Source organism: Neurospora tetrasperma, assembly GCF_000213175.1.
Source record: "Neurospora tetrasperma FGSC 2508 unplaced genomic scaffold NEUTE1scaffold_3, whole genome shotgun sequence".
Taxonomy (NCBI): Eukaryota; Fungi; Ascomycota; class Sordariomycetes; order Sordariales; family Sordariaceae; genus Neurospora; species Neurospora tetrasperma.
In genome coordinates, this window is record NW_009799101.1 from 192,854 (window position 1) to 207,367 (window position 14,514).

General features: G+C 52.4%; 5 protein-coding genes across 5 annotated transcripts; 2 read left to right on the forward strand and 3 right to left on the reverse strand.

The window, feature by feature from the left end:
• Positions 1–56: 56 nt before the first annotated feature.
• On the reverse strand, positions 57–3,888 carry NEUTE1DRAFT_145938 (uncharacterized protein; the record flags this gene model as incomplete). The annotated part of the gene is made up of 2 exons (XM_009852104.1): positions 57–3,407; positions 3,466–3,888. 2 exons carry the CDS (start codon positions 3,886–3,888, stop codon positions 312–314), a joined length of 3,519 nt encoding a protein of 1,172 aa, XP_009850406.1.
• A 955-nt stretch (positions 3,889–4,843) lies between these two features.
• Positions 4,844–6,901, forward strand: NEUTE1DRAFT_80743 (uncharacterized protein; the record flags this gene model as incomplete). Its single annotated transcript, XM_009852105.1, has 3 exons — positions 4,844–4,954; positions 5,079–5,273; positions 5,331–6,901. 3 exons carry the CDS (start codon positions 4,844–4,846, stop codon positions 6,888–6,890), a joined length of 1,866 nt encoding a protein of 621 aa, XP_009850407.1.
• A 353-nt stretch (positions 6,902–7,254) lies between these two features.
• Positions 7,255–8,628, reverse strand: NEUTE1DRAFT_121747 (uncharacterized protein; the record flags this gene model as incomplete). Its single annotated transcript, XM_009852106.1, has 2 exons — positions 7,255–7,992; positions 8,150–8,628. 2 exons carry the CDS (start codon positions 8,517–8,519, stop codon positions 7,394–7,396), a joined length of 969 nt encoding a protein of 322 aa, XP_009850408.1.
• A 1,039-nt stretch (positions 8,629–9,667) lies between these two features.
• Positions 9,668–11,268, forward strand: NEUTE1DRAFT_129281 (alpha-N-arabinofuranosidase II precursor; the record flags this gene model as incomplete). The annotated part of the gene is made up of 1 exon (XM_009852107.1): positions 9,668–11,268. The coding sequence occupies one exon, from the start codon at positions 9,741–9,743 to the stop codon at positions 11,205–11,207; it is 1,467 nt and encodes a 488-aa protein (XP_009850409.1).
• Positions 11,269–11,534: 266 nt separating this feature from the next.
• On the reverse strand, positions 11,535–14,116 carry NEUTE1DRAFT_145942 (uncharacterized protein; the record flags this gene model as incomplete). Its single annotated transcript, XM_009852108.1, has 3 exons — positions 11,535–13,122; positions 13,177–13,852; positions 13,912–14,116. 3 exons carry the CDS (start codon positions 14,114–14,116, stop codon positions 11,871–11,873), a joined length of 2,133 nt encoding a protein of 710 aa, XP_009850410.1.
• Positions 14,117–14,514: the final 398 nt, after the last annotated feature.

Below are 14,514 nucleotides of genomic sequence, written 5' to 3' on the forward strand. Positions count from 1 at the left end.
CCGGTTCCTCTTCCATCCTCCAAAAAACACCCCGAATGAAACTTGTCAACCACGAAGCAGCGCACGAACCTCAAAGACTACACGCAGTTCACCATCATGATTTCGATGCTACAAAGTGCGAGAAACAGGTTCTTATTCTCGATATTCTGTCCGCCGGGATGCGATACACACAGTCCAGCTAACCTCGCTTTTCATGATCCAGTTTTCCCCTTTTCGCTGGCAACCTGCTCAGCTCGCCCTTACCGAGTCCACGGCGACCTCATACTTCTCCTTGCCTGTGTTATACCCGATTTCCGTAACCAGCCTGTCCTCTAAGATTGAAAGACAAAGTCGCCTATCGTGGTTTCAGCGAGTTGCGAATAGATGATTGACCCGGCCACGGTCGAGGTCGCTCCACAGATCAATGCTCCGCCCATAACATAGGGATTCTTCCCGACTTGGACCGTTGCCAAGCCCGACAAAAAGTCATGCCCCTTGGTCAGACACGTATTGCCAATCTTCAAAAAGGGATCAGCCTTGCTATAGCCGGCCACATGATCCCAAGTCACACATCCGACATAGATGACGCATTGTAGGGCGGAGAAGAACATGGTCACCATGCCCTTGAAGATGCGAAGGCTGCAATGCTTGATGCCAGCAAAGATGGACACCACCCAGCCAGTCAGTTTGAGGCCCCAGCTGGGCGCCGGATCATCGGGATCTGGGATTGGGAAAGACAACGCAATTCCCACCAGAAACATTGTTGCGCCACCCTTGTCCCATTCTTTCAGGGCACCAAAATCCGGGTAGGCACTTTTCATGGGCATCACCCACTCCCGCGCCTCGCTGTACATGGAGTAGCAGTTGTACCCAAACCAGATGATACCGACAATGTAAGAATGCGCCTTCAACCACTTCGCAATCTTCTGGAGGAGACTATGCTTCATCATGTTCTTGACGAAGCCGCCTTGGTCCTTTTTAAGCTTTTCTGCGGCTCCCATTGAGGCGACATCATTATAGCTCGTGTCGGAAGCGGTGGGCATAACCGCGAATAGCTGAGGAGCGGCCATGAGCTCATGTCCAACGAGCTCGGCATCCAGCTCGGTTTTGGCAGCCTGGATCTCCTTGTAGCTTGGATGCTGCTTGGGGCTCATACCGTGGTATAGCTTGAATGCAATCGTGCCAGGGATGGCTAACAACATGGTGATGGCATCAAGGAAGGACAGAGGTCGGTCGGATATCTTCGACCACAACCAGGAAATGACGGGGATCTCGATGGTCGCTGTGGCGGCACTCTTCACCATGAGGATGAGCTTGGCTCCCACCCGAGTGAAAAGCGTGATCAAATCGCGCGCAATCGCAATGAGCCTCGTGAGGAGCTTACTGCCGAGCTTCGAAAAGATCTCGGAAGCAGTGGCTTTGCGAGACGGGTCGAGGAGTGAGACTAGAGCCGACCCAATGTCCCCCGCGCCCTCCGCAAACTCCTTCACGATATCTTTGAGAGCTGCCATGATCTTGGTCAGGTCGTCATCTTCCATCTCCTTTTCTGCAGACTCCATGGCTTGACGGACTTCAGGATTGTGCTGGGCATGGTGGTTCGCATAGTTCCCCCCTGGTGAGTGGAAAGCTTTATCCATCTTGCTCGGCTCCTTCCCTTGCTGGCCATTGCCGTCTGGATCGACAGGACCGTCGACTTTGGATGGCAGCTGGGTTGTGTTGCAATTCTTGTCAAGACTCTCCTCTAGCTCATCAAGATACGACACCGCCTTGTCACCAAAGAGAATGATCGCCTTGGCAGCAGTATCGATGAACCCTTCAAAATAGTCGCGGAAGATGTTATGGGTTTCCTTGATGTCGTCCCAGGCGAAGAGAAACTTCAATCCGTTCCATATCTTCTTCAGACCCTCGCCAAGCCACTCAAGGGCCTTCCTTAGGCCTTTCATCACATGTTCGTATGTTTCGACAAGGAATTTCCAAACCTTCTTTCCAACCTTGACAACAAGATGCCAACCGTCTACGAAGATGTCCCTTACAGACTCGAGAGATCGGGTGAGCCAGTCAAACACTGCCCAACTGCCCGTAGTGGGCTTCTCCCCGCTGATATAGGACATCTCTTTGACTATGGGTTGCTCTGAGGGCTGCTCCAAAGAGACAGGTTGGGTTTTCTCGGTACCTAAAAACTGCGCTTCCAATTTCATGCTGGCACCCTTTGAAGACAATGACTTGATGGCCGCGGCAGCTCCCTCAATGTTGACGTTCTTCGATCCTCCGCTCAAGAGCTTTTCACCATTTGGAAGGTGAGCATTCTGCAAGTCATCGCCGGACTTGATCTTGCTGAAGAAGTCCAGAACCTTTCGAGAGGGATCTATGTAGGTCGTTTCGCATCCTGGAACGCCCGAAACTCGCAAGCTCGGCACATTCAGGTCATCAATCTCTTGAATCACCGTGAGGGTTCCCATCACATCGGCCTTGACTTTGACTGGCAGTCGGCTAAGCTCCATTGTCCGGCCGTTCACAGTTGCGAGACATGTACTGGATGCACTGAGGTCAACTTCCAACCCATCAGCTGGAGGTCGGACCCCAGCACCAGGATAGATCTTGATGTGTGTCGTGTAGGTGTACACTTCTCGATGTGTCTTGATCGCTGGGACGCAAAAGTCTCCCGTTTTCCAAAGACTGGAGTCTCCCGACTGGTACAGAACCCGCATTTTTGGATGGTTTTCGTCGCCGAGAACGAACATTTGCTGGGACTGAGTGGTTTCGTTGACCAAGGCAGCGAAGCGTACGCCTCCGTCAAGAACCTGATTGGCATCGCTGTGTTTCTCGAAGGCGTCAACCGCGAGGTTTTCTGAAGAAGCCTTAATCATGAACTGAGTGTACGCTATCACGCCTTCGTTGTTGCGAGTGAAGACGGATACGAACGAGCCAGACTGTGCGGCTTGAATTTGTTTCAGTCCTCGGAGGCAATCTGCTGAGGCAACCAGACTGGTGTCAGGCAACTTTGTTGAACCTTTCACAGAGTCTCTGGCTGGAATACGGTGAATTCCATTTTCTGCGGAAACGAGAAGATCGGTCCGGCCCGTCGATGTCCTGACGGTGGCAAGATCAGAGGCACCTGGGGGAACTGGCAGGTGGTAGTTGATATGGGAGTAGTAACCTCCTTGACCGCTCAATCCGGTGAAGCTGAGTCGAAGAACCTCGCTGATCCTAAACAGGACAAAGACTCCAAACGTCCCGCCACCCCCAGGCAGTGTACCAGGGCAGAGGCTGATGATCTCTCTCGGGTTGCAAGGCATCTGAAGATCAGTCTTTACAGACCAGGAAGAAGCCTTGTAGTCGATGTCAAGGCGGCATATATCGTTCTCGGGAGAATCAACTTTTCTGAACCTTGCTACCGCAAGGGGATGGTCGTTATCTGAGCCTCGGCCCTTTTCTTCTGTTATTACTGGACGAAGAAGTCAAGCTTAACGACATGGAGGCACTCACAATCAAAAGACCATATATCTGGCCTTGGATGGTGTTGTCCTGTCCATGGAAAGCGTGTTCCAGGAGCTTGTCGATGTCTTTTTGAAAAGCATCGGGCTTCAGTCTGCGCAAGACGACCAACTGAGACTGGCCCTTTGGCTCTCCGTGAGCAAACACGAGGTTCAAAGTCAGGTCGGTGTCCTGATGTAGTCCGAGTGCTGTGGTCTGATGCTCCGTCGGGATGCTCAGCTTTTCGCTGAGGTTGATCAGCTGGTTTCGGCCCCATTCGTCCTGTTTGATGAGATACAGCACACCCTTAGTGCCAATGGAAAACACCATGGGGTTCTGCTTTTCATCCTTGACGACGTAGAAGTCCTGCGTGTCCAGAAGTGGCGTGGATGTCACCACTTGCTCAATGAGCTCTGAATCATGATAGATGGACATTGTCGACGGCGTGTTAGGACACCAAAGTTCCCAGAACGAGAAAGACAGAACGATAGAGGATACAATGGGAAAAGATGTTGTCGAATGGAGGTATTAGAGAGAGGCAAGTTGACTGAATATTCACCAACTCTTCGGCAAATACTTTGTACGGCGGAGGGTGACTATATGAGCTAACTGCGGTCTTGGGCTCTCACAATTACGCATCTGCGCACGAAACCTCTGCAAGATGGATGAATTGCCTCGACTTGTGATGAAACGGTCCGACGATCGTCAAACGAAGAGCAGCAAAGACAAAGGTACCCATGCTGGAGACTGCAGTGTCAGCGGCGGGGTTTCGTTCAGCTGGATGTTCAGCTTTGGCATCATCGCTTATCCAGAGATGCGTTGGCATAGCCTCGAGCCAAACAACGTGAGTAAGTATCTCTCGAGTCATGTTGGGCTGAACTGCATCTGTGTCTAGACAGAGTATGGATTGTCTCCAAATGACGAAACAGCTATTTCGCTCAAGATATAGTGTAGTGTAACGCCTTCATCCAAACTCCGAGATCGTGCATACGTAGATCGGGCAGTGGAGTCCATTCCCGCACTTGCAAGTCACATGAGGGCCGGGAGGGCCAAATCAAGCCGGACATACAGCTGAAGATACCCACCACGATACGACCCAATATCGAGCCAGCGGCCTCCAGAGTTTAGCACGTCGATTAAGGCATTCCATTACTCGGTGGGTCGGCAGGGGCTGAAAGAGATTCGACGGCTCGGTGGAGACGGACAGAGCACTAGGACGTGGCACAGTGCACACACTAAGTCATCTGAGAGCAATGATCGACGATCTGGAGGTCCAGTTTGCTCGATCTCAGACTGCATGTCAATGAGGTGGGTCGGTCCCAATTGGCACTTCAGCTGCATCCGATAATATTGATCTAGCCATCTTCGACACTTCAGCTCAGATGAGAACATGCACCGATGCCTAAGTTTTGGCGATCCTCCCTGTGATGTCGCCAATATCCGCTCAGCTACCTCAATTGTGGAGAGGGATACGTACTCAGTCTTGACCCTCACCATTCTGGTGATGCTGAGGGGCAGATGCTGACAGGTAAGCACACCGGATCACTTCAGAAAATACCAGCTCCAGCTCAGCACAAATATTGATGGCAATCCCGCAATCATCAGATGCCTCTTCAAAGACACAGCTTTGCAGCAGACTTGGACTTGACCTCCGAACCGGATACTTCACAGTTAACTCCTCGTCGCTACAACTTGTAGACTCCATTCACGCAGACATCAACCTCAAACGCTTGAACACGATGGCGACAACTGAAGTTGACTCACGCCTGAAAGATTTCGATCTTCAAGGTTTCCATCAAATCATTGCTATCTCCCAAGATGTAAGTACCCCGGCTTGCAGACCCATCATCACACAAAGGTCCTGACCAGTTTATCAGAAAATCAACGACAATCTCAGAGTCCGGTTTGATCCTGAGCTCCAACCCGAACTTGTCTCTTTCAAGCATGAGCTTCCTCAAATGGGAGTTTCGGAGGCAACGCTCGACCCCCCGAACATCGAGGTGTGCACCGAAAGCGATACGGAAACCAAACGTTCGAGGTTCTTCCTAAACTTCAAGACCGGCAGTTACAAGTACAAGGCGACCGTTGAGGCAGGAGGCGTTGAAACGGTTGCCATCGACGGCTGGAAAGTTCCGTTCTTCGTCGCGTATGACGAGAAGACGCTGGCCAAGCCCCCCGACAGCAGCCATCCGAACTTGAAGTCGAAATGGGCCAAGTTGGAACCCGGCAAGTACAGCCTGAGTCGCATCATCATGTTTCTCGGCTCGGCACCTCTCTCTTCCCTCGACTGGGACCACGCCTATTGTCCTGGTCTCAGCCAAGAGAATGACCCATATGGCATGAAGAAGGTGTTCTTCAGAATGTTCCTTGAAGCATACTTGTCCAGTCTACAAAAGAACCCAGACGCTCTCACCCTTGGATACACGATCAAAGAGGCGGCACCTGACCCCACGGACAAGGCGCCCACGTTCTCTCCAACCGCTGTGAAAATTCAAAACTACAAATATCAGCCTTGTTCCGACACGCAGCAAACCATCAATGGGAAGGTTATCCCTCCGAATTCCCGTGACGCCTTTGTGTTCATGGAGATGACCGGAGGTGCTGACATCCCGCATGATGAGCTGCAGAGAAAGGGCAATCTCATCATTGGCGACATGCCGGGTGCACTTGTTTTCAGCAAAGAACTCTTTTTCAACAAGTACCTGGTAGAGAATGCTCTCAGCAGCGTCAATGTCTCCTTCTTCGACATGGCGAATGATTTGATGAAGTGGGTGGATGGAGGACGCTGGGAGTCGGATTGGTTGCTCACCAATGGGTCAAGAGCCGAAGCTCTTCCGGCTGCGAAGTGGACAATCGACGGGTCCAAGGCCAAGCTGAGCTGGAAGGGGGAGAAGTCGTACAATGGGTGGGGTGTCTACCGTTCTACTGACACTTCGCTCGAGACGGAGCTGTTTACTGAACCACGAGCAAACAAGATCACCATCACATCAAAGATGAAGCTCGGTTCCAGTACAGTCATATCCTCTGGGCACACGGGCGGTGGCGGGTACAACAGAGGAACGGACGGGAAAGTGAACCTCACGATTGAGTTCACCATCTTGGCGGACGAGGACGGCACGCTTCACGTAGAGCCGAAAGAGACGATTGAACCCGTCAGTGTGGATGACAGCAGAGACGCCAATATCCTCAAGCTTATCTTTGGCAAGCAAAGCCATGAGGTCAGTGACTTCATCAAGGGCAAGCTACAGGACGTTGTCCGGACAAAGCACATTGGCGACGCGATTGCTGCGGATCTTAACGAGAAGAAGCAGCTCGTGTTTCCGGGCTCGGGGACGTTTAGCTACAAGGATCCCAAGTTCTCGGATGCTGGCGATCTTTTGATCACGCTGGACTTGGTTGGGAAGGAAATTGAGAAGGATAAGACGTTGGTTTCTTAGGGGGCTTGTCCTGGGCAAAGATTTTGAGACCCTTTAACATTGTACCTTGGGTATACCCACTCTACTACCTACGAATGCAAGTGACTTTATTACAGTCCAGTACTGGTTTGTTTGTTAGCTCGGTACACTAGGTACTGTACTATACTCTATACACTAGACGAAATCTATCCCTAATAGTCCTAAACCTTGTAAGAATGAATCAAAATGGTTAGTATAAATGACAAAAGGGATTGGTTCGATTTGATATGGCATTTCGAACATCACAAATAGCGTATTCAAGGTAAGATGACGCATTAATTAGCTACCTATAGAATCGCATAGGAAGGTTGACACGAGGTCTCGTACTCACAAAGAAACCAGTATTGGATTGTACACCTCTGAACTCGATTTCTAAGTACCTGATCTCTGCATAGAATTAGGTATCGAAAGGGGACTTCGTACTGCGTTTACTTTCCTTTGGAATCATCAACCGGTTCATCCTTCACTTGACAAACGCCCACCAGTTACTTCAGGTCCTTCCACTCAGGAGTCTTCTTGATGAACTCCTCCCAGGTAGTCAACTTGTCCTCAACCAGCGAATGTGTCCAGTCCAGGCTCTCGCCGCCGTAGTATCCAAAGGTACCCAGAAGCAAAAAGTTCTCCAGCAGCTCTTGCGCCACATAGTCCGGCATGCCAGCGCCCTTGAGATTGTCGAGGTAGACGTCTTCTGGAACCTGGTAGTACGAAGCCGTCGCCCCAGCCTTGGGAAACACCTTCTTGAAGCCTTCAACCACCTGGTCGCCCGTCAAGTACTCGGTTGCACCGAGAAGTCTCTTGCCGAGGGTTTCCTCGCGGTGGAGGACGGCAGCCTTGACGAACTTGCCTGTGTCTGCTGTGTCGAAGAGGGGGAAGAACGAGGAGCTCGCGGGGGTAGGCAGGGCAAATGTCCATTTGCCGGTGTCGTCGTCGTGGTGGGTCAAACCTAACGCCGGACCGGGGAAGTTGGACATGTAGAAACCTGGTAGGAAGAAGGTGGAGGGGAGACTGGTGGTGAGGCGGGCGTAATCTTCTACTTCGGCTTTGCTGTCGAAGTGGTGGAGGTTGGGCAGTTTGCCTTTGCTTACTGTTAGTTTTGTTGTTAGAGGGTTGGTAACATGTACTTGACCTTACGGTACAGTTTATACCTGATGCCTTGTAGACAAGAGGTAGAGATGAATGAGAAGCAGAAAGTGGTGGAGGTAGAGGCAAAAACAAACAAACAATGATTGAAATGAACAAACATTCGTAAATATTAAGAACAGAACTCCAAATAAAGTGCTGCACGCCCGCCTCGGCAGCTACATCCACGAGGTTCTTGCCCTGCTGGACCTCGACGTCCTTGTTCATCTTCTCCCAGTAGTTGGTCACGGCAAAGACGGCATAAGCGCCATCGACTGCTTTCCGGAGACTCGACTTGTCGTTCAAATCGGCGGCGACGACTTGGGCGCCCTGGTCGGCCAGCTGCTTTGCGCTTTCCTTGGTGACGTCGCGGGTGACGGCACGGACGGTCCAGTCGGCATTGAGCTTGGGGTCGTTGAGGAAGATGGCGGCGACGGAGCCGCCTTGTAGGCCGGTTGCGCCGAAGACGGTGATGGTTTTCTTGGTGGTCATCTTTGTGGTTGGTGGTTTGTTGATATGTTGAAGAAATGTTACTTGCTTGGGTTTGTCTGGAGGTGGGTTCTTGTTGAAATGTAAGTAAAGGGTAGGCACAGTCGTGGGGAAGATGATTGAATTGAAAAAAGGCATAAAGACAAGAAGGGAAGTGGGGCCTATTCTTAAATACCAGTTTGCACACAAGTGTTTGGGGCGATATGCAATGCTGTCCAAATCCGAGGAACTCGGATAACTAGATTCTTCGGGTGACTGCTCATCTCTTACTTGCAGGAAATTCCAACATACCACACCTCTAGATAGGTAAAGGGAGGTGATCTCAAACCCAAAACCTGCTGGACATTTATCCCACTTTCCGCTTAACCAGTCAAAATAGTGTAAGCAGCCACAGGTGGTGCTATAATGGGCGTGTGACGTACGCCGCGGCTTGTCTACCTAAGGAACGAATCGGCATTACTTCCCGCCCTATATACACCACACCGTTGACGATTTGGCATTCCCATTGGATGGAAAGCATACTTCTTTGATTGGTACGGTAACTGTTAGGTACACAACCACGCTTCAGCCATATACTCTTTTTACCCATTTTACGACTTATAGGACACACACCGGCTTCACATCCCACTATCGTTCTTGTATTACATGTATGCGGACATTTTGCCGACAAAACCCGACACTTGCAAAATCTCAAGTTGTTCCTGGTACAGCTGTCGTTACAGCAGATCCGTCTCGTTTGTAACCCACTAATCGAGTCAACCAATTCCCACCTACAACTACTTCGTCGGAAGGAGACGATCACGCCATTGTCCAATCCATCTCCATTCATCATACTACCTACCTAGGTACCTTGGTCAGCCGAACTTGACATTTCCAAAGAGCGCTTGAGGGCGGACAATTGTATTCCTCCAATAAGTCAATGTGCCAATGGACTGCTAGCACATCCGTGCCAATCATGTTACGTGATGCCCCTTTGGGTGCCATCACTCCGATCCAAAATACAACCATATTGCGGGGACCGCGATGTAACTCAGATCTGGTGATGTTCCATAGGGTCAAATTCACGTACCGAGATGTTTTGTAGAAGTACATAAACACAGAATGCCAACCTGATACGAGGAAGGATCTCAATCTCGACATTCAAAGCACGTCCAAGGCACTCACGGACTCATCTCGAGCATCTGTGGTCTTTCCCCCGATTCCACCACGGTGACCACGCCCGCCATGCTCTGGCCCTCAACACCCAAGATTCGGCCTCTCCTGGCCTTCCTCTCCTTCCTCATCCTCCTCCTCTCTCCATCCACCCTTGCCGTCACTCACAGCCCCCCAGTCTCCTACACAAACACCCTCATCCCCCAACGTGCCGACCCTCACATCTCCAAACACACCGACGGCTACTACTACTTCACTGCCACCGTCCCAGCCTACGACAGCATCATCATCCGCCGCTCTTCCACCATCCAAGGCCTCTCCTCCGCGCCCGAAACCACCATCTGGCGACGCAAGTCCTCGGGCATCGGCAGCAACCAAGTCTGGGCTCCCGAACTGCACTACATCGACGGAAAATGGTACATCTACGTCGCCCTCGGCGTAGCCAACGAATGGCGCATCCGCGCCTTCGTGCTCGAGGGCGTGGGCGCCAACCCGCAAACCGCAACATGGACCGAGAAAGGACTTATCAACACCGACTGGGACACCTTTTCTCTCGACGCGCATCACTTCCAAGTGAACGGAACGCGCTATCTAGTCTGGGCCCAACAAGAGCCCACTCGCACCGACGAAAACAGCTCCTTGTTACTCGCCAAACTGCTCAACCCCTGGACAATCCAACGACCAGCAACCGTCATCAGCCGACCGCTCCTCTCCTGGGAACGAGTAGGGTACAAAGTCAACGAAGGCCCTGCCACTCTGCAAAAAAACGGCAAGATCTTCTTGACGTACTCTGCCAGCGCGACGGATAGTAATTACTGCATGGGATTGCTTACTGCTTCTGTCGATGCGGACCATCTGGACCCAGCAAGCTGGAGCAAGTCCCCTGCCCCAGTCTTCCAATCTAACGGTCTGACTCAACAGTACGGACCGGGGCATAACTCGTTTACGGTGTCGGAAGATGGGCTTTCGGATGTACTGATCTTTCATGATCGCGGGTACCCCAATATCACAGGGGATCCGCTGAATGATCCCAACCGTCGCACGCGCGTGCAAAAGGTTTATTGGCGGGTGGATGGCACGCCGGATTTGGGGATTCCCGTCCCGGATGGCGTTACGCCCGTGCGGTTACGCTCTTCTTTTGCTTCTTCGCCTGAGGTGTATGTCAGGTATTATACGGGGACTTTGCCCTCTGGAGCTGCTACGCTGGCCGATACACTGTTTAGGGTTGTTAGCCCCGGATTAGCAGGAGGGAATACCGTTAGCTTGGAGTCTGCTAGTAGACCGGGGTTGTATCTGAGGAGGAGCGGGACGCAGGTCAGGTTTGATGCGGGGAGTAGTAGTTCTTCGGCAAGTTTCAAGAGCGAAGCGAGTTGGGTGAGGAAAGAAGGGTTGGCGGATGCGAAGAACGGGGTGTCGTTTGAGGCGGCGGGAGCGACGGGGCAGTATTTGCGGTTGACGGGGAGTGAGGGGGTGTTGGTGGTAGGGGCTATGGGTGGGGACTCTATACAAAAGGGACAAGCGACTTTTCATTTGGAGTGATCAATAGAGGAGAAGAGGTAATGATTTAGACGATCGAAGGGGTGGTAGAGACGGAAGCGATGGAAGGTGGACAACCCAGGGGAAGCACAAGCCCTGAAGAGATAAAGGGCGTGTTCGTTCCGGCAGTAGTACAGTAACGGAAGCATTTTTTTAGTAGTAGAAGAGCTTTGGGTTAGGGTCAGAAGAGATTCCGTTACTGCACTACTGCCAGAACGAACACGGCCAAAGGGTTAGGGTTCGTGATTTACCCCTGAGCGTTTGTTTACTTCCATGCCAAGACAAAGCACCTCTGAAGCAGACGTTGTGCGAACAAGACGAAAAGAGAGAAAGGATCTTCTCATTGTGTGTCCTGCAATCTAACATTATCATTCAGCATCAGAGATTTTGTCATACCCCCTGTTGCCCATCCATCACCAGCATTGAAAGACAGCTCCTTCCAAAGAGAACTCGCACAAGTACGCCAAGAAAACGCAAAAACTTGCTCAAAACTCCTTCCCTGCAATTGTCATATTTCAGATTTCCAAGTCCAACGCCTGCCTACCCAAAGTACCTACCTGTCACTTCTCTGTGTGGTGCGCAACACCCGATTCTTTTGTGCAGCTGCCTGTCAAACATCCGCATCTTCCCCTTGCCCCGTTCATCTTCCACTCCCCATCTCAACACTCACCTCCTATACCCCCCCTCATGCCCAAAATCCTCCTCAAATCTCCCTCCAGCCGGCGCACTCCCATACGCCCCCGACGCAGAATACGGCGGTAACCCCCCATTGCCTCCAAACCGCCCACTATCCCCCGTCCCATTCCCCGGACTAGGCAACGAAGGCGACACCCCTCCTCTAGAGGAAATAGCATCGTCCCCCTCGCCCGTCGGGTACGACGGTCCCAAATCACTTGGACTCCTCGCATGTCCACGTCCTCGATACCCCGTGCTGGCGGTACTCTTCGCCGGCGTCACCGGCATCTCCAGTGGCAATCCAGGATTGTACTTGCTCTTCCCCTCCGCATTGTTATTGTCCCCCGCTTCCGCACCGGGTAACTCCACCGGCACCGGCGGCGGCGGCGGCGCCAACGCCACGCCTCTATACCCATGTCCATGTGAGGAAGGAGGTAATTCCGTAGCGTGCTGCGAAGTATTATACGTCGGCGCCGCATCAGAGAACGTCGGGCTCGAAATGGCGGCACCACCTGGTCCGTCTGCCCATCCTGCTGAAGAACCAGGCGGGTGTTGATGCACCATTGGACTAGTGGGATTACTTCCCGTGACGGTGCCGGGTGCACCGCCGACGCGAGGCTGTTTGTAGTGCTTCTGCCGACGACGGATGCAGAAGAAGCAGAGAGATGCGAGGGCCACGATGCCGCCTATTGAGGCGCCGACGGCAATACCTGCAATAGCCCCCGTGCTGAGTCCCTTTGATGTGCCAGGGGATGGATCACTGGTGGGCGTGACGTCGCGGGTGGCTGTTCGTTCGGCAATGCGCGGTTTGCGCGTCATGAGGGTGGACATGTCCGGGGCGTCGAAGCCGGTTCGGGGCGGGGCGGTGATGGTGGCGCCGCCGGTGGGGTTGCCGCCTACGACGGTGAGGATGTCGGTGGGCAGCGTATAAGTGGTCAGGTTGGGCTGGAAGCGGGCCCAGATGGCTTTTTCGGGGTTGTCCTTGCCGAGAACCATGTTGTGTTGACCCATGACGGCGTCGGCGTCGCAAATGGTGGTGTCGTTGAGGGCGCGGCCGCCGATGACGAGCATTTGCGCGTTGTTGATTATGTTGCAGGAGCTCATGGCTTTGGGGAATTCGCCGGTTACGTTGGAGTTGGAGGGGTAGAGGCTGCGGATCCATTGGAAGGAGGGGATGGAGAGGACGTAGATGTCGTCGTAGCCGATGGGGTTGGACCCGAAGGAGGCGCCGCCGTAGATGTAGCTGTTGTTGTTAGGTACCTAATTGGTGCTTCGAGACAGGGGATGAAAGACGTACATGTTATAGGAAGACTGATCCTGAGCCACAGCCGCTCCTCCACAGAACAACCTCCTATCCTCCGGAGCTCTACCTGATGTCTTCTGCGTATACCATCGGGTGTTTGCCAGATCATACATGAAGATGGTATCCAGCGGCTGCGGCGACACCGTGCCGTTGCCATTGTCTCGAACACCGCCAAAGTAGGCCAACATCCCTCCATCACTAATGGGGAGATATATCATGGTCCCTTCGGCTCTTCTGACGTTATCCGGCCCGGTGAGATTGCTGAACTCGCGCCTGTCCATGTCGTACTTGATCAGTCTGTCGGATGCCCGTCTAGTGCCTGACCAGCCGGGGACGGAGTTCTCGCTGAACCATCCTCCGTAGTAGAAAGCTTCGCCGCGTTCCGATATGGAGACTCCTGCCCCGTGACTTAAAGGGGTGATGATGCCACTGCTGGAGGGTGGTCCGAAGGAAGTCCAGTAGTTGTTGATGATGTCGTACCCGTACAGGATAAAGTTGCGTGGTGTCGACTGAGATTCTCCGCCGTAAGAATAGAGCCACTTGTTAATTGAGTCCTCCCACAGGATACCGAAGCTGACACTAGGAATGGTTGCGTTCTTGGACAAATTGGCGTAGACGTTGGGCATCCCTCCCGTCTCGTGTTTGAGGTCGCTGTAGAGGAGGAATTGGTCTAGCAAGTGTTAGTGGTAGATAGATGAGCCAACGATGCTCGGTACATAGGATACGCACTGCTGACGTTTGCTGAAGTCTCCGAATACGGCTTCCAGTTGACCAGACCACCGTCCACATAGAGCTTGTCGTCCACTACCGCTGACTGATGTCCGAATCGTCTACAGAAGTCCTTGATGGGGTCGAACTGGGCGAGTGACACCCGGATGAGATAGCAGAAAAGAAGCAGAGTCCTGCGTGTTGATGTCCCAGTGAAGCCGGCCATCTTGCTTATCGGCATCCCGCACCACCCTTAAAACCCGTCGTAGTAGTTGTGAGTAATGTGAAGCAAGGTGTTCGAGGGGACAGCTATTGATCGCGGTCAATGCCGAGTTCCGACCGGCATTCGATTCCCGCCGTCACATTGAAGATGAAACAGCAAGGCAAAAATCGTGATGAAAGGTAAGTGGAAAGATGGAAAGTGGAAGAGAAACCATGTCATTGATACGCATTGAAAAACATCCGGGGTATAAGGACTGGACCAGGCAGATGGGTCGTTATGTGATGTGGCTGGTTCTGGCCCGGAGCCCTCCCTCAGAGCCTCTTCGCTTCACTAGCCAATCCACTACACTGGTGTGGTGCAACGTTCGTAATTCGTAAAGCGAGAACAAACATTCAAGCTCG